At 40.8% G+C, this 24836-nt stretch overlaps 1 protein-coding gene across 4 annotated transcripts in view; it reads right to left on the reverse strand.

Annotated features, from left to right (window-relative positions):
- Positions 1-124: 124 nt before the first annotated feature.
- LOC121319404 (chloride channel CLIC-like protein 1) overlaps positions 125-24836 on the reverse strand; it is a 44423-nt gene continuing 19711 nt past the window's right edge. For all 4 annotated transcript variants that reach the window (XM_041256811.1, XM_041256812.1, XM_041256814.1 and 1 more), the window contains 2 exons: positions 13364-13516; positions 125-1734 (listed from right to left, as the gene is read on the reverse strand). In XM_041256811.1, the coding sequence (XP_041112745.1) occupies positions 1495-1734; positions 13364-13516 (393 nt within the window). In that variant the 3' untranslated portion in view covers positions 125-1494. The remainder of the gene's footprint in view (positions 1735-13363; positions 13517-24836) is intronic.

Here is a 24836-nt window from a genome sequence, read left to right on the forward strand (position 1 = left end):
TCCTTCCAGTTAAACAAAGCAAGAACAGGGTTATGCCCATCAACATTTTCAACAAGACATTTCAAATGCTGGCACACTGAACTAGATCTCATGTGGTTCAGCGGTACAAAGTTAGGCAGTAATACTTTAAAATAATGACCGCAAATTCAAACACATTCCAACAGAATGCCACTGGAATGGATACAGTATGAATAATATATTTCCAATTCTTATCTAATGAATCTCAAGTTCTACAGACAGTTTAAAAAAAAAAAAAAGCGCCACCAATTCATAATACATTCAATTGGAAAACTGTAGGAATTAACTGCACTACATCTGCTTGCTTTAAAGCAGGGCTGTCAAATCACGGTCCTTGAGGGCTACTCCACTCCTGGTTTAACAGGTACACTGATATAATGAACTGCTTCAGGATCTGGAAGGAGGTTTAATAGGGTTAATTAAACCATTTCGAATAGGGCTGGAACAAAGACCAGGAGTGGAAGGGGCAGCTTTGGCCACCGCTGTCTAAAGCATAACCAAGGCGATATTAAAATTAGAGCAATGCTTCAGAGAGAAATCTTTGTAAAGGGCTTGTCGCTTCTATAATAGCATATGAAGTTAAAAAAAACAAAACTTTAGACGCAACAATGAGATAAAAATGAGAAATCCAGCTCGCTGAACCCAGCACACACAACAAAACACATTTTGCTGTTTGCAATTTGTTCCTCTGTTTCCAGTTTTAATGATATAACCAAAACCTTTTTTTTTTTTTTTTTTTTTTAATAGATTTAAACTCGTGTCAGACTAAACAAACACATTTTTTGTAGAGATGATCTTCCCAGCAGCACTTCAGCTACCCAGCATACCATGCAAAACACACCCTTGAAAGCAAGGAGGCACCAACAAGGAATTTACAGAAATATACACAACTTGTTATTTCCACAGTGCAGTATATAGAGAAAAGGGCTCTCTGGTTACAATATCCTTCTCCAACAGCTTCAAATAAATTACCATTTTAAAAAAAACAACAATTTTCTGTTACCATAATGTGCGTGTTTTTCATCTAAGAACACCCAAGACCAACGGAATTACAGCAGTATGTATTGGGTAAGATTTATGGGAATTGTTTTGTTAGTAACTAACTGTCCTGGAAAATGGATGTTTATTGCTTCAAAATAATAGTACTTTTATCTTTAAAAAAAGCAATATACTTTATTTAAAACTTGTGTTGACAGACTCTACCAAGTTATATCTTGATTCTCCCCATGGCAACACCTTATTGGTGGGTAACAAGTTCAAAACTGCCATTTCCTCTATAAAGAAAAAACATAGCTATAAGGCAAATGTTTTATTAACAGGAACATACAGTAGAAAAAAAACAAAAAACAAAAAACCATCAATCAAAACAGCAAAAGGTACACTCTGCTATTTCCAAAAGCTAGAATAAAAAAAAAACACATGTATATAAAAAGCACCTATTTTGTCCATTTCAAAAAGGGGTTGTGTTTGCATGAGTCACCTCCAGCGGAGGGCTTTGCGTGGGCTTGGCTCGGGGGTCAGCGTGCCTCCTTCTGCTCCCTGGCGGAAAATGTAACTGAGCAGCCCACAGAGGAAGCAGAGAAGCAGGATGGGGAAGAAGAAGGGCTGCCAGAGTGAAGGGATCTCCTGCATGATCAAGCGAAGACTGCGCCCAAACCCCTGGGCCACCAGCTCCAGAGGCTGGACCACGATGCGGCTCACTGTCGACATCACTGCCTGCAAACAAGCACAGTCAGCACAGAGTTACTCACGTGCAGCACACCTTAGCAGCTCCGACACTGGGGATTTTCCATCTAAAACAATTAGTAGACCCTTGCTCCTCTTCAAAACGGGTTAAAACCCCCAATCCGATTCCAGCTCGAGAGGCACTGATAATTTTAGAATCATTCCTCAAACAGGGAGATTACATTGTCCATGTTAGCGGCACAATGTATAAATGGATTCCAACACCGCCAAGTTCCATGGAATGTCAATAACAATCCAATTAGACGAGTGGTTCCAAAGTTAGAACAAAAATTTCAAGAGCGCCATCGGTATTACACCAAGTCCCTCACGTGATTCCCCTGATAATGAAGGGCACTCTGTTTGAACAGTGGTAGTCTGTGGGTCTGGGACTGTTGAGCGGTTGGGAACACTGGGCCACACCAACACACAAGGGGGGACAGACAGCTGGACCTGATAAGCCGAGCAATCATGCAAGTATTCAGAGCTGAATCAGAGATAATTCACACACACTTGGTAAATTAAATTACAGGAGACATCTTCACCTCCAAGCAATGGTTTAATTAAACTTAATTTCCCGGGTTTTTTTCTAATATTTTTTATTTTTATTTTGATTACACCGTGTAACACTTTTTTTTTTTTTTTTTTTTGTTCCTGGGTAGTAAGTGTTATTTCCTAATTGCTTATGCCTCAAAAGTTTAGAAAATGGCTATTATTCCCCACAGACTTTGCTTTTGTGACCAGGACAGTGATATTTTGAAATATCACTATTTCCAATGGGAAAACGGGAGCTTTTGTGCCTTTTCGTTCACATAAAGTCAGAAAAAAAACAACATATGAATCCAAATTAACATGTATTTATACTAAAGTAATACAAAAATGACTACAAACGATTTAGAAGTGAGTAGTTTTTTGAGATTTACGATTATACTGTAAATTTACAGTATAATTGTAAATCTTGAAAAACTACTCACATTTTTGTATTACTTTAGTATAAATACATGTTAATTTGGATTCATATGTGGTTTTTTTCTGACTTTATGTGAACGAAAAGACACAAAAGCTCCCATTTTCCCATTGGAAATAGTGGTATTTCAAAATATCACTGTCCTGGTCACAAAAGCAAAGTTTGTGAGGAATAATAGCCATTTTCTATACTTTTGAGGCATAAGCAATTAGGAAATAACCCTTACTACCCAGGAACAAAAATTGTGTTACATAGTGTTATAAAAGGTATGAATCAATGCTTAAAACAACAACAACAAAAAAAAAGATTGTTAGAACAATGGAAAATCTCAGTTTTTAAAATGGCACAGCAGGCATGGTAGCATTCTACTGTATGTAACTTGGCAGAGAATAGGTTAAGGAGACTTGTAGCTGAACAGGAACGCTCTGTCCCTGTGCGGATAGGTGCAGCAACTCAAGTGTTTGATATACGGTTCCTTCTGCTACCCTAACTGAACTTATTCACTGTTTTATCTCTAATCCTCTGGAGTTCTATGAGGAAAAGGGGCTCATAATAATTCTCAGCAGCATGGCATGTTGTGTGTTGAGTTTTCAAAGTGAAGACAATGCATTCGGAGAATGACAAGTTGCAAGGGGGCAGTGAAAGTGCTACTGAAGCTTAGAAAAGGGTAGGTACAAAAAACAGTGACAGTAATCAAGTAGATAGCTGCCTGTCATGTGGAGAGTGAGATCTTGGGTGATGTGGTCTGCATTGTCAGTTTTCCTGGTTATTGTGTTTCGCGTAGCACTAACAGGCAATTTCAAAACCACATCATAACCAATTACTATTCCTAAAAAAAGGTTGAATGACATATTGAACTGTTTAGGACCTCACAATACAGACTCCATATACATGTATTATTATTAATTATTTCTCAGTAGACGCCCTTATCCAGGGTGACTTACAGCTGTTACATAATATCACAATACAAAGTATCCCATTGCAAAATATCACATTATAGATTAGAGCAGTTATAAAGTAGAGTAAAATCAGTAGACAGTAAGAGCAAAATAAAAAATACAGTAAACAACTACATACAGCTAGCTCTTATGATCTGCAACCAATTAAAGGGGGCATGGAAAATGTCCTACAGCTACACATTTGGTAAAAGAAAGAAAAATAACGTGGTCTACAGTGCGCATCATTGACGTTTCTGGAAGGGGCAGCCAAATTTATTTGCTTTAGGAACACCAGACCATACAAACTAGAAACTAAATGCCAAGGTTTAGTGCCAAAAAGACACTTCTTACATTCCAGACAGGAGTCTCGCATCTGGAGTACTGACTGCTTGTCAGAACCATTAGACCAGTTCCAGGTTACCTAAACAGAACCCGATGTGTACATGATATTAACTAGTTAGGATCTGGAATTCTTCGGACCTATGCAGTATGGCAAACGCATGGAAATCTACACGCTGGAATTATTTCAAAATGACGCACACAATTAGAGGTTCAGATTGCATCTCGCTTCCACCAGGCGAATCTCCACTGTAAAAGTGATTTCAATCTCCCTTTCCTTACCGGTCAATAATAAATAATAATATTGCAAATATGCACATACAAGTCAAAACTCTACGTCTGTCAATCATAAAAGACTCAAGGAAATGTATTTTCCCCACGGCTAGCATAAGTACAAAGCCTCAATGGGAACATGCATAAATATTCACAGGATGGATTGCTGGGTGGAGTAGGTTCCATTGCCACATCTTTCTTTAATCACTCAACAAGATGCATTCTTCATTCCTTTATCACTGCAGCCCCAGGCCCTAAGGTCGGGTATCAGAAAGCCGTTACTCGCTTTCTCTGTGTGAAGAACTTCGTTATAAAACTTAGAGAAATTCCAGCTCAATAACAGGGGCAGTTTGACATCAATCATTCACATAGTACAGTGGCATCTATCATCAGCTTTTACTGCATTCTTCAAGTAATCTCAAGACATGCTGCTTTATAATGCACTGGAGTCTGGATTTGGAACACCACTTTGATATGTTTTAACAGTGACAGTTTGTGGAATGTGTGGGCGATCAAGTCAAAAAAAAAAAAACCTTTTCTATCTTAATCCCACATGATGGGATCTTGGTAATGCACATGGACCTGTACTCAGGATCACATTCTTTAGTAGGTGCCCCTGTACTCCCGGTACAGTAGGCTGCTCATTAAAAAAGGGCGTGATGTTGTGTAACTACAGTACAATGGATCTTCACACTCTTTGCCTCAGAGCCACTGGACTGCATGAAAGAGACTAAATTGAAAGCAACTCAAAGCTGAGCCAAAGCCACTTGGTAATAGATCCTATGTGTGATTGGGAGCAATTTGACACCACGGTTATCACCATTAAGGTAACAAATCTGTGCTTTTATAAGTTGGCAATGCTTGCCGAGTCAGTTCTCTTCAGATCAAGTCACATTATTTTTTCAAGAGCAGTTTGATATTGGAAGGAGGTCCCCCTTCTATGAGTTTCACAGACTAGTTTCAAGGTGAGGAAGGAATCGTGTCAAGTTTGATTCTTAAATAACCATTTCAAACAGCTAACTGCTGTGCCTTATGTTGAACACAGCCCAGTGAGTCACTTGACATGTGGTTGAGCTGCTTTCTAACAGTACCCTGCCACCCTCTCCTCGAAGATATAGTTCTGATAAATAGGGGGCAGGTGTTTAAATCTAATCCTAAAATCTATTCCCCCCTGGCCTATTCCTACACCTTGTGGGGCTAGGAACTGTTTTCATGAAAATTTCAACCCAAAGCAGCCCTGTGTTATACCTCACACCATGAACTACACCACACTGTGATATAGCAAAGAAAGCTGTACCTCACATCATCATAACTCTTCACCTACAAGCTTAGGGGAAGCATAAATTACAAGCAAAGAAAATGGGGACCAGTGATAATACAGCCAACAGCAATAAGAGCTCCCCAAATTGATTGTGAAGCAAACAACAGTGAAACGTGTGAAGGTGTGTGCTTTGTGTTTTTTGATGAGAGTTCCTTTTTCTCGCTGTTCTGTAGTTTTCCTGCCCAGTGCAATGCAGAAATGTCCTTGCATCTCACAGCCGTCCAAGCTCTAGCTCTTGGGATCAGATTCCAGGAGCTCAACGGTGATCGCTCTTGAGGAGAAAGCCGCTGCTCACTTTAAACCACAGGGACAGTTTCCTACCTCCCACGGTGTGGGGTTGAGCTTGAGGACTTAGCATTATACAAGAGTGCTGACACTGACAGGACACCTGGGTGAGCAGCATATGGTCCCTTAGCAGGCTGCTTTCTACATTTCAAGAAGCAAACCAAATGATCATGTTTTATTTGTAACTATATATTCAGCATGCATGCATATGTGTAACAATGCTCATCCGTGAATGCACGTTTCACAAACCTCTCTACTAGTGAATGAATGACTGATTATAAGCTGCATGGTAATTTATTGTACATTTTTAAATATTGTGAGATTCCCTTTACATGGTTATATCGTATCATGATAGAGGCATGTATAGTGATAATGAAAAGTACTACATACTGCAACTAGTTGCAGTCCACTATATGGTTTTGGACTGATGAATAAATGCCATCTATAGCTTGTATGAATCAATGATGATTTAACAATTAGTTCCTGAAGATTCCGTTTTGCCATGTGTCTTTTTACATTCCAAGTGGCTTCTTTCAGTTTACTCAAGAGTTAATGGCATAAACACATAAACAAACAGCCCGCTTCCCCCTGACACATTATACATAAACAGTGCACCTCAGTGCGGCACCGAAGAAAGCCTGGGACCGTCTCTGGTCTCATTCCAGTCTCTGTCTATAGTTCAGCTGGTTGACTATACCATAGTTCGGGGTCACTTCCTGTGCGGACTGCTGACAGAACTGGCACTGTTTGTTTATGATTTACCAGGAAGGGAGGGGGGAGAGAACAGAGGCAGGACTGTAGTTTATCAGTCCGCTGTCACATCCATCAGCCTGAACTTTATTTGGAGTCGTGATGACAGATTTATTTACCTTACCACCCTTAAATTATCACACTGAATCCATAATGGAAACTTTTTTTTAAAACCAACACACTAACCATGGCCCAGAAATACTGACAAATAAGAACTCTCCATTGCGATAACTGATTGGGAACAGGTGGTTAGTTCTGCGAATGATATCTGTTATCTTACAGCACATTCCAGAATGAAATGTCATTTTTTGTATAAACTGAATACTGTCAAAACAGGAACTGTAATAGTGCAAATAGATACAAGATTCCACACCAGGGAGGCGCAGAAGAACGCACATTCACGATAACTATTTTTTTTGCATGGTTCAGTTAAGAAGTTTTTTTTTTAAAAATCGCTGCATTAAATTGGTCTTCAAATGCCTGCAGAACAGAGCCAACGACAGCCTTAAATTCTGACCCTTCATACTTGGTGTTACTTGACAGTCATGATCCTAGAGAGAGATGCCTTTGTTTGGCTGTTATACTCCAGGAGATATCCATTCCCATACACACAGTCCAAGGGGCCTTGAAGGCAAAGGCTAGGCTACAATAACAGTGCATCGTTCCCCCTTTCACCAAACAAAATGTATCAGTCTTTCACTAGCACCGACCTGGTCTACAGGCAAATAAACAGGCAATTGCTCATTCATGCATATAAACAAGCGAGTCCCAGTATACCACTGTTCACTTCTACAGACAAGTATGTGTTGCTCGCCATAACTCGAGTACATATCCATGGATTTTGTACTGTTTATGACATCATATTGTATTGCTTCACCATAATCCACAGCTTGCCACAGACTTGCTGAATCAGGTGTATGTCATGTAGCTTTGCTGAAACAGCAAAAACAATGTATTTCTCCTTAAATCAGAGCTGACCTTTGAAGCAATGGTTTTCTTACGTTTGCTAGATCTGAACTTTGAGGAGATGGTTTAGCAGTTATAAAAAGAGTAAAAGAATGCAACAAAACTACATAGTGTACAATTGACGTGGGGCTGTCCTAAGTGTTGGGAGACAGGGGGTTTAACCATGTCTGTACCAAAGGCTTGCGTTGCATTTCACAAACGCCACTGTACTTATAGCTGCAGCCCCCTATGTATCCCCTTATTCCTGCAATATCCTTTTCAACATAATCACAGCAGTATTGGTTCCAGGATCATAAAATCAGCTGGGAACTAAAGCCCAGCAGATTGCAGCCAGTAGTTTCACTTGCCATCAGATCATCCCTTGAAGCCTTTTTGGCGAGTGCTGCAGCATCAGCAGGTACCAAATAAAAGCTCCCTCCTAAAACAACGGCAAAGCAGACAAATGTAAACAGCTATGTTTTAGTAGGGCAATTTACTTGGATACAAACGGTGGCTCTGACGGTTGCAATGGTCATGCAATACTCCACCATCTGAACCTACCTCAGACATAGCTCATTTAGTTTCAAAAGCCTGGTCTTTCATCTTAACTTGACTCCAGCATGGATTCTGACCTGTCTTCCTGGATCCAGATGCAAAGCGATTGACCCCGTCCTCCAAGATCGCCCTGATCTGAACTGCTTTGTGTTGCATTAAGGTTCTACATTACTCTCATCCATCAGCCACTGCTGGCACAGCCGATTCCCGACAATCCTAGGGAATGCACTGCGAATGGACTGCGACCACCCGTATTAACAGGCATCCCAGCCACTGACATTCCCCAGGAAATCCTCAATCAGTCCTTATCCATTTTTCAGAGCTTCCTGGACATTTGCTGAATTGTCTCTGGATGTTCGACATGCTGTCAAACAAGCACCGTCGACAGGGCTGCCCAGATCTGGGTTCGAGGGTATCAAGAAGTGAGTAAGGTTTCCAGCTGTGGGAGGGACTTGAGAAACATGCTCCGCCATCTAGTCAAAACACAAAGCAATCAAGAACCTGGAAACAGGCAATTCAGAACCGTTCAGCACTTTAATAAGTTGTATGTACAAGTGAACTAGCTTCCCCCCATGACACTTATAGCACTGCAACTACTTGCTTTGCTCTGGTGGCTTTCTGCATGTTACATATTGTTGGAGCAATTACGCAGCTCATCTCTAATCTTCAGTTCACTTTCTGAACAGGTATTGTGTACATACTGTCAATATCCATTACTGTGGTTAACCTACAGTACAGAGTAGTGGACCTCAAAGTGTTTGGCTACATGCACATGCGTATGTGCAAGTTTGAGGGCATGGTAAATATACAATGAAATGACGTTAAATACAGGCATACAGTATCCAATGGCACATAGCATTACTCTCTCTAGTACTACATCAGTGTTGTAATGTTCCAAGATTATGAAGCTCACAGGCACAATGTTTAAGGACCTCCCTTACAGGGGATCCAGTGCGCCACCTTGTGGCAGCATGGAGGAACGTTTTACAGAAGTCAGGTTTAAAGACACGCTGACAGAGTTCTTTTTAAAGGGTCTCTGCTGCTTTATGGATCCTAAACAGAACCACGTATCTGTGGCTTTCCAGACGGTTTTCAGGGGGCTCCAGCAGAGAAATTCACCCCGCACTGAACATGACCAAACCAGCCACTCCAGCAGGAAACTGCCAAACCACCTGTGCTACAGGAGAGCAGGGAGACAGCAAGCCACTAAATCACTGCAAGTGTAAGAGAGGGGAGGATGGGGTTAATCTGATTCTGCAACACTCCTGTAAAACTACGGGCCCTTCGTAGGAGCTGTGAAACTTCATCACAACAAACGATAAGCAAATCCGTATTTTATTTCTTTGTAGGCATGCAAGAGCAACAATCCTCACTTTTGGAATTTGACACTCGAGGATGTGATGGGCATGCAAAGGGTAAAAAGACTGCACAGTAACCAATGGTTTGGTACCGGTTGAGGGGAGCGTTTTGTTTTTGTTTTTTGCCAGGGAGAGGAACTCACAGTCATGGGGAGCTGCAGCCACAGTGAAAGACAAAGTGTTTGTGGTGGACGTTGAGAGGATGCTGGGGTTTAAAGCTCTTGCATGCAGCAGCATTCATCAAAATCCACCACAGCAGGAGAGTTAGTTGGGTAGCCACAAACATCTCAGCCTTTCTCTCACGCTGAAAATTACCTGACTGAATGTCCGGAAATGCATATCCATCTCAATCGAATTGCACAGGAATTGGATTTATCATTATTTATTTATTTATTCATTCATTTATTTATTTATTTTTGGTTTTATTTTTGTCATTTTTTAGTTAAACTGAGCGCTTTTTAAAAACTGCCACAGATCCACAAAGAAGTACAAACTCAAACACCACTGGGAAACACACCAAGGATCTCATTTTGTTTTAGACTTCAATGTATTGTTCCAAACGATCATTTGGGGTATCGCTGTACTTCTTGGATTGATTAATACTGTCACCAAAGTCGATTTAAACAATTTTACTAACCTTGACCTTTAAGATAAAGACAACATGTAAGACAGGCATTTTAAAAACTGCAAATCACTGCATGGATTATCCATATGCATATTTAGTGCTCCGTTCAAAAGGCAACACGTCCAGAGAAGCCCAAAGACACAGCTCAGGAAGTCAGAGGAACCCAGTCTCACAGAACTCTTCCTGTTCTGAGCAAGCAAAGACATCTAACCATCTCGCCCACCCCTATCAAGAGAACAAAGACATCTAACCATCTCGCCCACCCCTATCAAGAGAACAAAGACATCTAACCATCTCGCCCACCCCTATCAAGAGAACAAAGACATCTAACCATCTCGCCAACCCCTATCAAGAGAACAAAGACATCTAACCATCTCGCCCACCCCTATCAACAGAACAAAGACATCTAACCATCTTGCCCACCCCTATCAACAGAACAAAGACATCTAACCATCTCGCCCACCCTTAACAGAACAAAGACATCTAACCATCTCGCCCACCCTTAACAGAACAAAGACATCTAACCATCTCGACCCATCCCTATCAACAGTACAAAGACATCTAACCACCTCGCCCACCCCTATCAACAGTACAAAGACATCTAACTATCTCATAAACCCCTATCAACAGAACAAAGACATCTAACCATCTCGCCCACCCTTATCAACAGAACAAAGACATCTAACTATCTCATAAACCCCTATCAACAGAACAAAGACATCTAACCATCTCGCCCACCCTTATCAACAGAACAAAGACATCTAACCATCTCGCCCACCCTTATCAACAGTACAAAGACATCTAACCATCTCGCCCACCCTTAACAGAACAAAGACATCTAGCCATCACGACCCACCCCTATCAACAGAACAAAGACATCTAACCATCTCGCCCACCACTATCAACAGAACAAAGACATTGCATCATATAGTCTAAAGCAAGAAACCAACATCCTTCACCCTATTTGCTTTCAGTTTACTTGTTTGTTCAGAATTAAACCGGGTCCATCCGCCCTGACTAGTTCTGTTTTGTTGTATCTGTGGTCTGTCCTGGGCTGTTGATCACCTGCCCCCGGCCCTCCCTGTCCTAACACACTTCATGATTAATGAGATGCCTCGAGATGGATTTCTGACAGCGCTGCCGTCGACATGTTCAGTCTACAGAGGGGGAGGGAGGGGGGCTGCTAGCTATATTTCATTAAAAAATTCCAGCTAAATACCACAGGAATAACACCCGAATATCTTATGCCCTGGAGTTTTATATTTTGAATTCTGCCCTGTCAATTCATATGGAGTTAATTACTGGCATTCATCCACGTTCCTTTGTAACAAATGAAGGTTGATCATGTGTATAAGACATGCCTTCCTGCATGAATTAACACTTCTCATTATGAATTTGCAACCACTAAAGTGTTACTAAAATATCCAGCTTTAGCATGTTTAGCATGTTCCCCTATATATGTGAACACAGGTCTCTCTAAATAAGCATGTCCTCTTCCTTTTAGAATTTCACGCTTGTTTGTTTCAGAATGAGACGTCTGAAAAAGCAAATTCCTGATCAACTGGTGAAATTGGATCAATAATAATAATTTAAGTTAAGAAAATAAAAAAAGTATGGTAATCAAATAAATTAAGCAAAAAATTTGTGTTAAATAAGCTGAAACCTCTTCCTCACTCAATTTGAAGTTTGTGGCTTTGCTTAAGATGTTTGCTCTGCAAGCCAAATACCTGTAAATATAGGACAGATATAAAGAGAGTGTCCCTGTCTCTCGCTGCCAATCTGGCAGGATAAAACCTGAAAGCGTCTATTTTAGCGGTATTTTAAAAGGTTCAGCCTGCAACCTGCAGCCGTTCTGAGGCTTTCTCAGTTTTAACACTTTCTCAAACAGCGGACCGCAAAACAGACTCAAGTTCACACCTCCACTTCCCAGAAATTAGTAACCAGAGAGAGAGAACAGAGGTTACTCACCCTAGCCTCAGGGACTTTTACAGGCGCTGCCAAAACTCTGAGGTACAAAGAGCAAAAAAAAAATCACTCATTAAGAAATGCTGGGGAGCTCATAAAGTTTTACAGGATCGGTTCTGCGCAGGGTAATAACAAGCTGGAATAGGGAGCGGGGGTAGTGGAGACAGTGAGGGAGAGTGGAGAACACAGGTTATCCGGCACACTGGTCTCTATTCACAAAGCTTTCAGGACTGTTAAAGGACCGTTTTTTGAACAGTGCTTATTAACCATTCTCTTAGCCTGAACATGCTTTGAAAAAAAAAAAAAAAAAAAAAAAAAAAAAAGGAAATAAACTATCATAGTTAGTCCTGCGGCCATGCCCTGACAGCAGCCTGTTTATCTCCAGCTCAGAGAGAGAAGACGGCCGGCCACCACAGACCTGGACAGAAATAGTTACTCTTTATGGGAAAATTTACTCAAAAACACAGAACAAAACAAAACAAACCAAACCAAACAGGGAACATTTACAGAAATGATTCACTCTTCTTTTTCCAAGAAGTCCTTTTTTATTATCACTTTTATTAGCCCTCATTTCTAATTCTCAATATACCAGAACCTCAAAAGCCCCTCCTAGGCCAGTCCATAAACTGTAACCACTATAGCCTTCACTAGGCATTTTAGCGCCCATGTTCGTCTGTCCACCTGTTTGACACACTACGTGGTCAAACAGGTGGACAGACAAACACGGGCGCCAATTATTTTTTTATTTTCTCCCAATTTGAAAATGGCCAATTATTATTTAGGCTCAGCTCACCGCTACCACCCCTGTGCTGACTCGGGAGCGGCGAAGACGAACACACGCTGTCCTCCGAAGTGCGTGCCGTCAGCCGCCCGCTTCTTTACACACTGTGGATTCACCATGCAGCCAACCAGGAGCTACAGCGTATGCGGACAATGCAGCTCCCGGGCAGCTAACAGGCAAGCCCACAGGCGCCCGGCCAGACTACAGGGGTCGCTGGTGCGCGGTGAGCCGAGGACACCCTGCCGACCTAGACCCCCCCCCCCGGCGACACAGCCAATTGAGCGCCGCCTCCTGGGAACTCCCATCCACGGTCGGCGACGTCCAGACTATAGGGCGCATCCTGCACTCACGCAAAGAGCTTTTACTGGATGCGCCACTCGGGAGCCCCCAATCTTTACCAGTTTTATAACAAACGTCTAGCTCCTGTTAGATGCTTTGCATCTGGCTAGAATCCGATAAACTCTAGATTTCATACTTTCAAATATTTAATATGAAGTCCCTCTAAATGTGCATCGACTCACTGTCAATGGTGTGACCTCCCAGAAGGGCTCCACCATCAGTGCCCGCTGGTACCTCTCGCATGCCTCTCCGCTCCACGTCAAGTGCACTGTGATCCAGGCCTTCAGAGACTGCCAGTAGGATAGGTCCTGGGGCCGGCAGTGGAGTGGAAACCCCTGGAACAGACAGCAAAAGCAGGGTATTGGCTGTGAAAGCAGCAAGAACTTAAAGAGGCACGACCTACTGTAGGCTTTCTTACCTCTTAGAATAAAAACTCACCTGACACTTAAGAACCACAATACATGCAATAAAATAGGATTTCAGGTGCTACCCTAACCCTAGGCTGTACCTGCTGCATAGGGAGTGCGGTGCCCGGCTACAATGATATGTAACATGACTATGTCTTGATTAATTGGTTGGAAACCCTGGTAAGACAGTGATAAACATCTTTATGCTCGGATACGTTTAGGTCGTGTGCTGGATGTGCCATGACCTCCAATTCTGCCCTCGTGTGGAGGAATACAACTGCAGGGCAATACAATTGTGCTCTACTAACGGCAATGATCTGATGTGTGTTCAACACTGCTGCCCTGCCCTCTTTCTGAGGAAATACGTGCTGGACTGTGTTCCACGCAGGCGTGTAGTCTAAATCTGAAGGTACCAGAACACCACTAAAACATGAACATTCTTTAACAAGAAGTACTATACAAATTCACATTTTATTTGTATACTGAACTTCTAGACACACATTTAATAGGCAATGCATTTATCTAATGTCTACAAGTATTTCCAGAAGTGTCTTTCACCATCTTCACAGAATGTTTTTCTTTATGTGTCTTGAGTGTCAGCGACAGAACAAGGATGTCTGAGCTGCCTATAGAAAATAGCAGACATGAAATGTTTTTAACATGACTTGTGGGACTGGCTAGCATCCCAATACGCTCAGAACAGGTGAACCGGACTCCAGCTCTTCTGATGCCTTCTGGCAGTCCTGACGAAAATCTCACAACCAGATTGGCTCGCCTCAGTGATCTGAAAAGCAACTGAGAATACCTTAAACCAACTGAGGGCACCTTACTCCAAATTTGTACACTCTTATCACGACAAACCACCCAAAGCAGTTTTGAAAAAAGGGTATGATTTTGCAGTGGCAACTACTATAGATAAGTAAAAATATTGCACCCTATTGACTTTATATTTCAGACACTTCACTGCCAGGGAAAGGTGATCTGCTGCAACTCTAGCTGAGGACAGACAGGTGGTGAGCATATCAGATAGTTATATGCCAGAGGGCATAAAGTAAGTAAGAAGGAGCCAATAATAGCAGCTTCTCTAGATAAACCAAACACACTGTGCCACCTGTGCACTACCCTGTGAGAAAGTTTATTTTATGCCATGGCTAATTCCTTTCTAGTGCAAGAAGGAGGGTAAACACATCTCCAACAGATGCCTTTTTCTCAAACAGGATGAAATGAGATCTTTCAGCATATCTGATACTGTTTTGCAAATTATATTTTTCACATTTTCATTCTCTAAACCCCCCACCCCCGAGGTGTAGAGAAACAAGCAACCCCTTTGTGGTGTTCTGGGTGGCTCTCTCTCTCAGGTTTATTATGATGGCTTTGTGAAAACAGGAGGCTGTCTCGAGCTGGGGAACACTAGTTTGTTGAAGTGGCTGTGTTGCTTTGGGCTTTGTTACAGTTTGCTTAGCATTTGCGTTTGCTTGAATACATTTTAATTCAAATGCTGTTTTTTCTCCAACAAGTAAATGTGCTCATGCCAATAACAATCCACCCTTTTGAGTTGATGTTCGACAGTCACAGGAATAAGAGGTATTAGAAAAACATGTATGATCTCCTTTATGAAAATAAAGTGTGTGTTCCTCGTTCTGATCATGTGCAATAGATTTCTCAGAGAAGTCAAAGAGACATTGAGAAAGCAATGTACTGTCTGATATGTTTATAGAGAAGCTGGGAAAGTTCCAAATGGATATGCCCTTATAAAAGCATACCACAGTAAAAAACAAAAAACACAAAACCAAAATGATTAACCATGACAAACTATTGTAAATGCATCGTAAAACCAAGGGAAACCTTTACGAGGGTGGTAAAGGGTGGGGTGAAGTTATTTTTTGTTACCTATACATCTACAGTATCAGACATCAGCTGTGACTTGAACCACAAGAGAATGATTATCCAGAGACTGGGAGAAGCTGCTTGAGTGCTGGATGCGTTTAAACACAGTAACAGACTAAGCTAATGTTCTGCATGTCACAGCACAGTAAACTGAAATGCAAACAAGGGATAAGTGGTGCTCAAGATAGCATAACTATTACACACGGATATTTATTATTGCAAGCCCATTACAGTCCCTTTTCACTCTGCAGTAACGCTTTCATCTCCACCGAGCTACTTGAGCCGAAAACAGTGCAGCCCAGCAGCCCTAACACTGAGCTTCACGGAAAAAGACATCAATATGAAATGAGATGGTGAAGCATGTTTTCATACCAGCGATTCATCACACTTGTTATTCATTCGGGAACCATTTGGAGGTCTACTACACAAGCAGCAGCCTGAGCCCTTTGATCATGAATTATGTTCTGCACCATCTCATGAATAGTATTGTGTAATGGGGCACTCTACTGTACTCATTTGCAATATTTTCTCCCCCTAGCATTTCAGATCTTCCAGCACTTTGATTTTTTTCTTCTTAAAAAGGTGCCCAATAATTTTAACTCCTGATTTTCTCCCCAATTTAGAATGCCCCATTCTTTTGTTTTTTTCCCCTCACCGCAACACTTCCTCAGGAGACATGAAGGGTCAATGTGCATCCTCCACTCCCACGACTGAGCCAGCTTGCTCCTTTACACTTAGGAGCTCGACAGTGGATATCTGCCCGAGATAGGGTCTTCTGTAGTGTGTTGAGGAGAGAATCCCTGCCGGTTCTGCCTCCCTAACGCGTGGGAGAACCAGAGCCAAGGACGCTAACCTGCGCTCCTTTTACTGCGTGACTCACACCTGCACACCACGCGACCGTGCCTTTACCAAGGGAGCCACTCCCGGGACCCTGTAACGATGTTTGAATTTGTTCAGTTCCGACAGCGATGTCGAAGTTCACGCTAGGTTTTGTTTTGTTTTTTTCTTCATTTATTTATTTAAAATCTCTTTCAGGCTGGTTTGCTGGTTTTATTTTGGAGAAGTCATTTTGTACATTCTTTGAATAAACTCTTTGGTTTGAAGATAATTAATTAAGGGTTGCTGTCCTACAGCGATGGCAGTGATATATATATATATCACTGCCATCGCTGTAGGACAACAACCCTTAATTAATCCAAGGGCAAGGTTTTAATTCCAGCACAGACAGATCACATTTGACCAAGGTTAGGCAAGACTGACAACATCTGTTTGGAAGAGGACCAGGATGGGCTGAGTGGTAGGGTTGGGGCATCTTTACAATGTAAAGAAATAAAAATGAAAAAAATAACATGAATACAAAGTGCACGTGTGAGCATGTGTTGGAAAATTAGGAAAATATTTCTATGAGATTTATGAGCTACGAAAAACAGCAGATCGGTTTCTGGGATTCTGCAGGAACCTTCCTTAACAATACAGAAAGAGGGCTCAAGCTTCAGGACAAATAACAGAGGAGTAAATTGAACTTCAACAAAATCACAGGTCAGCACCGCCATATGGATTAGGAAAGAAGGGCTAAGAAAGTAAAGGGGATTTATCAGCGGCTTTTCACAGTACTTAGGGAGGCTGGGGCTTCTGGCATGGTGTTGATTAAGAGCTAATGTTTGATCGCCCATCTTGAGGGTTATTTTTGTTTGTATTACATCCTTGAGTTCAAGAACAGGAAAATCCTGCTGTTATTTGGTGAATAAACATCTGGGTTTAGCAGCCAGATCTGATTGTGGAATATCTGAAGCACAATACTGCTACAAGGACTCAAACACTACAATTTGATATTATATTACACAGATTAACACAGTGCATGGATAAATCAGAATGGATGAGATTTCTCTCTTTTTTTTCTGATCTTACAATAAAAATGTCTATGTGCACCACTGCAGCAATTCAGAAACCTTCCTTTTCCAAATATGACTGCATTTACTGTATTTAAATGGGTCTAGGACTATAGGATATATTCAATTATTATGTATTTATTTATTTATTTATTTATTTGTGTGTCCAAAAGGTTAGTCTACTAAAATGTGACTAAACAGTGGTAAGCTACACTAAGCCACACCTTCCTGCTCATGAAATGTGTTTAAAACCCAACATCAGATTTGTTCCTATACTCACTGTATTTCTACCTAAGACCTGCAGTTTCTTCAAACCCATTCAAAACCTCAACAACGGGATACTTGGAAAGAGCCACATTGCAACGTATGTACAGAACAGAGTACCATCGGACAACCCTGGCCGAAACCATTCCAAATGAAATTCAGGAAATACTGTCAATACTTAAAAGGTTTAAAAGCCCTGCCTAGGTCTAGGATATTGTTTTCAGTTCTGGTCACCTCGCTACAAAAAGGATATTGCTGCTGTAGAAAGAGTGCAAAGAAGGGCGACCAGAATTATCCTGGGTTTAAAACACATGTCATAGGCAGACAGGTTAAAAAAGTTTTATTCAGTTTTGAACAAAGAAGACGACACGTGATCTGATTCAAGCAATCAAAATTCTAAAACGTATTGACAACTCCCCAGTAATGTTGGTGAAGGTGACACTCTGGAATCCTTCAAGAAGCTGCTTGATGAGATTCTGGGATAAATAAGCTACTGACAACCAAATGAGCAAGATGGGTAGAATGGCCTCCTCTTGTTAGTAAACTTTCTTATGTTCTTATGTGTGAAACGGAAAAGCCCAATGAATGAGCCCCACACAGCTGCTGGGTTATTACTCAGAGCCCTGCCTGTCGATTCCTGAACACCAAGCCACAGTTCGTCGCTTTGCTCGCTAGTAAATATTTCATAAATCAGCGTTCCACTGGCCTGAATTGTCTAATGCATATTCTAATATTATTTTTCTCATGAACATGTTTCAACTTTTAAGTAATGAGAGAAAAAAAAAAATAAAAAAAAAAAATAACCTCCTTCTGGCTGTAAATTGCAACAAAAAAAAAAAAAAAAAAAAAAAAAAGCCAAATTAAAAACATGTACGGTAATAAAAAAGAAACTAAAAAATGATAGCATCAGATTTGTGTAATGTTATAGACCAGAGCATCACCATAAGTCAGCATATTATCCAAGTCATTACAGGGTTCTTAGGAGAAATATCATTTATTAATATAACTTGTTTTTTCACTCCGGTATCCAATGCAGCTGCTATTCTCATCTTAGAACTGCAGGATGATTTATTGAAATTTACTTGGGTAAACTTTAATTAGGATGATTATAAAGTAACTGACATGATTACTACTAAGCAATGTGTGAATTTTGACCACAATTGTTTAAAATTTGCAGCTCTCTGCATTTCACATGAATCATGGTATTAGCCTGTTGTTGGATGCTGGCCAAACCCTTAGAGGATAAAAAACATATGCATGAAGATTATATAATTATAGATTATATTATATAATAGGGAACATACTTATACAAGGCTATGAAAGATTATGAAAGCAGTAACCCCATTCTCAGCTCTCCAGCCCCGTCAAACGGCAAGCTATCAACACGGATTAAAGCTATCATCATTCAAACTATTTCTCATCCAAGGGTTCTTCAGAAGTCAGTCTTTTAATCTCTATAAACCATCTGACCTAATGCAAAAAGAAAACAGGGGTTCCCATGAACAGCCTGATCTACAGCATGAATCTCGAATCCATCGCGTAGCTTCAAAGTTTGACGTTAGCAAGCACGTGACCGGGTTATGCCCAACTGGGCAAGGGTGTGGGTAAAGGGCAGTGTTGCGTAGGGTGACCTGTCACTGCGGACATTTAAAGCATGGAACACCGGATACAGCTGGGGTTAAATATGTTACTACAGGACAACTGTTCAGGAAGCCGTCTCTCATTGAGATCCCATGAAAGGAACATCAGGTTTAGATTTCTGATATTAAAAGGAACTAATTTCCCAAGAAGGCCACGCAGACAGCCTTGACTAGCCCTTCCAGAGAGGGTTTCCCTGGGAAAATGCATGTAATGTAGTTAGTTTGGGGGGCTTTGCTTTATCCTTCCTGAATGGAATACTTACATTTAGACATGTTTTCCAGCTAAACTGTGGAGTGCACTCCTCCTAGGAAACAAAATCCAAGGGTCTAATAAAACTGCTGGTTTCCGTGTCTTTAAAATGAATACGTTTTGCAACAAAATCTATCCTGAAAGATAATAAGAATATTATTGTATGTATATCAACAATACATAAGTGCATTACAAGACATCTGGCTAAACGAATAGGGCAAACCCTCACTTTTGTGTCATACTGCTTAACTCTAAACTACAAGAGCTGGCTAGTAAGGATTTCTGCAGGGGATTAGTGATGATCCCAGGTTTCATATTATCAGTTAAACCAAAACCTTAAATTATACAACAGAGCTTTGTACTCTATGTGAACCTTATTGAAATTGGTGGATTATATGATCCTAATAAACTGTGTTTCAAAAGATTGCCCAACTTTAATGGCAGACATTCTTAGTCATTACATGACACTGCAGACATGCAGTGCCGGTGCCAAGGAACAATGTGCCCCAGGTGAACTTTGCCTACTTGTTTACCTCTGCACACCTGGGAAGAAGGCAGGGATGTGGACTGCGATGCTTGTCTTTTGGCTTTGGGTTCGACCAGTTCCCTCCCTGCAGGCTCTTTGTGGGTATGAAGTCATGCAAAGAATTAATAACAATAATAATAATACATTCTGTAGCTCATCGTTAAAATATATTTATGCTTTGGCATTTTTCTTTGGCTAAATCCCGCCAGAACTGAAGAGCAACAAAATTACACATAATTGTAGATTCTTACTGAGTATAAACTAAATGAAAACGCATGGTGCACTGAGGAATAAGCACGTATTTATGTGTGTTAATCACTTTGTTAAAATAATGTTCTTGATTACCCTTGTAAAAAAAAAAAAAGTTTCACTAAGTGATAGAGGAAGCGGCCGTTTACATTCTTTTGACCAAAGGCATTTAGAGCGTGTTACGCTACAGGAAGTGCCTGAAAACTGGGACGTTAAGATTTCAGATAAATCCTGTGAAAGAATCTTGGCAGAAGCTTGGTATGTCCTTCTTTAGCACTGTCCAGATACCATACGAGTCTGAACCCTCTTGTACGTGGTGAAGCTGGGCTTGCAAGCCAAAGGACTGACTTTTTGCAATGCCAGTTGTTCCTATAGTGGAGGACGCTTCCATGCATGGACTATCTGCAGCCAGCATCTCCTAACTTTAACATCTTATGCTACATTTCCACTGCCTGGCGCTCCCGACTACAAAGGTTTACAGTTTTAGTGTGGTGGTAGTATGACCCGTCACTGTTTAGATCATTAAAATAGACCCTGTAGTGTCTAAATACTGACTATTGCAGTCCGTGTTGATAAAGTTTCTATTAGGCTGCCTATGGAAGCCTGTTGCACAAGCCCACTGACTGAGAATTTTAACAGTCAAGCATCTGGTCATCTGACAACATACCGTAACAAAGCTGTTTTGTAGGAGAAAGCAAAATATTAGTTTTCCACAACCTGTATTAAAACTAACTTGAGGTTTTATAGGATGGTCCTTCAATAAAACAAAAACACAGCAACACATCCTCATCAGTGGAATGGTTATTTCATCGTCCTTCAATACCTGCAGAATGTCAGCAGCTTACTTAACAAGAACATAAATCACTTGAGCCCCTTGCAGCTTGACTTTTTTAATTTTTTCCTCGCAATGTAGCACTACGCACCGTGACAAATGGCTTTTTCGCTGTTGTTTGCACATGCCCTTTCCAGGCAGCTATACTTTTCAGCAAACCAAGGGAAAAACAGAGACTAGAAACTGAAGAAAAGTTAATTATTGTTTTAAAGGATCGGTCTGTTTTTAGTAGCTTGTTTTGAGATATTTAACTGCCCTGCTGTGTGTGAGAAAATACAGATCTATAAGAGTGAGGTGTCTGTTACCACAGAGGACCTGTCCCCATGTGGGGGAAGAAGGGTGATATTTACATTGGAAAGCCTACCAAATATACCCTGCATGTGCTGTTAAATCTATGTGAACCAGACAGAACAAAAACATTTAACAAAAACATGTTTTTATACGTTTATCGTCTCCCAGTAAAGACAAGCTTTTAAAATGTGTTAAAAGTCAGAGAAAACACGTATCTTTGTAGGCTCCATATGCTCCTCTGGAAAACTGTTTCATAATTGACTGCTTCTAAATCACGCCCAGGCTGGCAAGTGCTGTTCTGGAGCTGAGCCTAAGGTGTTCAGTGACAGTATGGCTAATTTTAAGTGTCATGTATAATACAGTCTGTTGCCAAGGGGAGGTGATATCTCAATAATATTACTGATTTGCAGATATTTCCTTGTGATGTGGCATGACTGCATTGCCAATAACTGGACTATGCTGACCTGTTTTAAATGAATTCCCTCCCTGATGTTGACATTTTTCCTTGCGATTTGGTAAATTAACCTTCGGTGACTAGAGGCTTTCTCTTCTACTGACCTCTGTGTTTAAGGGTAGAGGCAGTTGTCTTCTGTTGTATATAGTTGCACTCTTGGGACAAAATCAGTCAGCCTTTACCAGGTCAAGCTCTGAAGGTTCCCAATGGGAAAACATCAAAGGGTAAAAAAAAACAAAAAAAAAACACTTTTCTATCTTCTTAAAGCGGCCTTCTAGTCTCTTTTAGTTCAGTATGAGCAATTTACTGCATGACTTCTTGAAGCTGAGATTCTTATTTTCATACAAAAACTTTGCCATGGTAAATTTACACAGTATTTTGCAGTTATATTATGCATTTGCCATAGTTTACCTCTTTTTTCAAATATGCTTTACCATACCTCTATGTACTTTACAATGCTTTCACTATGCTTTATTAATCTTTGCAATGTTTTTTACTATGGTGCATTTATTATAAGAGACTTGTGTGTCAGATCTCTCTCCACTCTAATACAAACCTTGCTATGTAATGTACATCTTCAGATCTTGTTCAGAGAAAGTAGTCTTTGAAAAAATGGTAATTACTCATGGATTATTACAAACTTTCACATGGCTAGCATGACTTCATCTCTTTTCATGTAAGGCTCAAGGGCAATAAAGGGTTAAATCATACTAAAACACACACACTCAAATTATTTTCCCCCCATTACTGGATAGGATAAAGGCACGCAAGGGATCTATCGAAGTACCCTTCTTATTTATCATCTGGACATTTGGTTGATGATTTTTTGCAATATGTGTATGTGCTGATCCTGTTAGACTGCAGCTGAAAGTTTTGATTTCAACAGGTTTATGATTAATAGTACTAAGGTTGTCATCCAAGTTATTTGGCTCCAGATGTAACTGTAAAAATATGCAGTTCAAAAACGTCATAAAAAAGTACCTGTTTTCATTAGCTTCCCAACCCCTTCCAGCACCAGGCTTTTAAAACAGTGGATTCAGTTAGAAGAGGCATCCAGGCTTCTGCAAACTATCCTCATTGGAATACAATTACTCAAATAATATCAAGAATCAATAATGAAAGAATGGGTTTCTACAAGACAAATGCGTTCAGAACCAGGAACAAGGACAGCGGCTTTTTGCTGTCATCAGTCATTTTTGTGGGTCCGGTTTCCACCGCAGTCACTCCACTTCCTTTTCTAACTCGCTGAAGTCATGCTCGACTCAACATAGAACATTAGAAACAGTGAAGAAAAAAGTGCCGGTGCCCTTTCCACACAGGGACTTCTACTGCATAAGCAGCAAACATCACAGCGCTATTATAAATAGCAGTCTGCCAAATCCAATTCACTTCCATAAAAAATAAAAATAAAAATGAAACAAAGTAACACGCTAATCCCTTGTGTGGTTCAGTGGTTAAAGAAACAGGCTTGTAACCATGAGGTCCCCGGTTCAAATCCCAGCTCAGCCACTTACTCATTGTGTGACTCTGATCACATCAGGTGAGATGTTGTTGTAAGTGACTCTGCAGCTGATGCACAGTTCACACACCATAGTCTTGTATCTTGTAAAGCGCTTTGTGATGGTGATCCACAATAAAAGGTGCTATATAAAAAATTAAAGATCATAAAGACTTGCTGAGTGGATTTATACTCAACTTTATCGTTCTCTCTTTAAAGACATTTCCTCCATGTACCGTTTATCTACATTCTGACAGTGTTATAGACCTGATGGGTTTTTTGTCCTCTAGTCTATGCAGATTCAGCGACCTGGAACCATGAGTCTCTGGCTACAAATCACTTCAAACACATTTCCTGCATCTCAGAGTGTTCACGTGCAACGCAGGAAACATGCCAAGCCGCTTACCTACTATAAAGCTGGACCCTGGGGAGGAAGATTGAGAACAGCACGTACATGCATGTAGAGGGTACTGTACTGTAGCTGCCTCTGTCAGTCTGTGGATAGGTCTCAAAAATAATGTCAAATCTCTTCACCTTTTGGTCAAGGCAAATTGGGATATCAAAGTAATTACGTTAACCAGGATTAATTTATTTACCCTCATCTCAAATGTACAGAGGTTTGCCATCACTCAGGTGTAGGTTCCCATTGCACAGGCAGAAATGCAGAGATTCAGCGTAACATGCCTGCGAGGAGTCTGGCTTGTTTTTGAGGGATACGTGACAAGTCCACACTCCTTAACAACGACCATATGCTTAACTAATGAAATCGGTCAGAAGAGGGGCAGCCCATTTATCCACCCATGTGCGCAACAGAAGGGAGATATTCCATGGCTGGCTATACATTTGGATAATGTACCTATTACTGCGTCTGTGGACCGTGAATGAATAACTTTGACCAGTGTGCGTTGCTTTTGTGAGACCTGAGACTGATGGTAGCAATGAAGTTCTCCCTTAAGTAACGCTGCAGTGTTCCACAATCGTGTTACTTGTTTATACTAAAATGTGATTCATTAGCAAACACTGACCATGTTATTTTACCCCTTTACCCTACTGGCCACCAGATCTGGATGGCTTTGCAGCTTGTTTATATTCCCTAAAGGTAGTTGTGAGTGCAGGCACACAAACCCCCTCTTCTTACTAGAACACTCTGGAGTCAATGGAATACAGAGAGCAGCTGGAGGTACTGAAAGTCATGTGTCAGCTCAAACAAAAATGTAAACATGTGCTTCTGTTAAACTGGGTTCATAGGGCAATGGGTTTTTGGACTGCATAAAATCACTATATTTTGAAAAGTGTAGTGTTAACTGAATCTTTAAAACACAATTGTGCTGCTGTTGCTACACTATCAGAAGAGCACTTCAGCAGATGCTTGGACAAATAAAGGTGCTCACCACAAAACGGAAACATTTCACAATCCAGAAGGCTGACTTGACCTGGAACTTTAATTCCCACGAGCACAAAAGCCTTT

The sequence above is a fragment of the Polyodon spathula genome, chromosome 8 (genome assembly GCF_017654505.1).
Source record: "Polyodon spathula isolate WHYD16114869_AA chromosome 8, ASM1765450v1, whole genome shotgun sequence".
In the NCBI taxonomy this organism is placed as follows: domain Eukaryota; kingdom Metazoa; phylum Chordata; class Actinopteri; order Acipenseriformes; family Polyodontidae; genus Polyodon; species Polyodon spathula.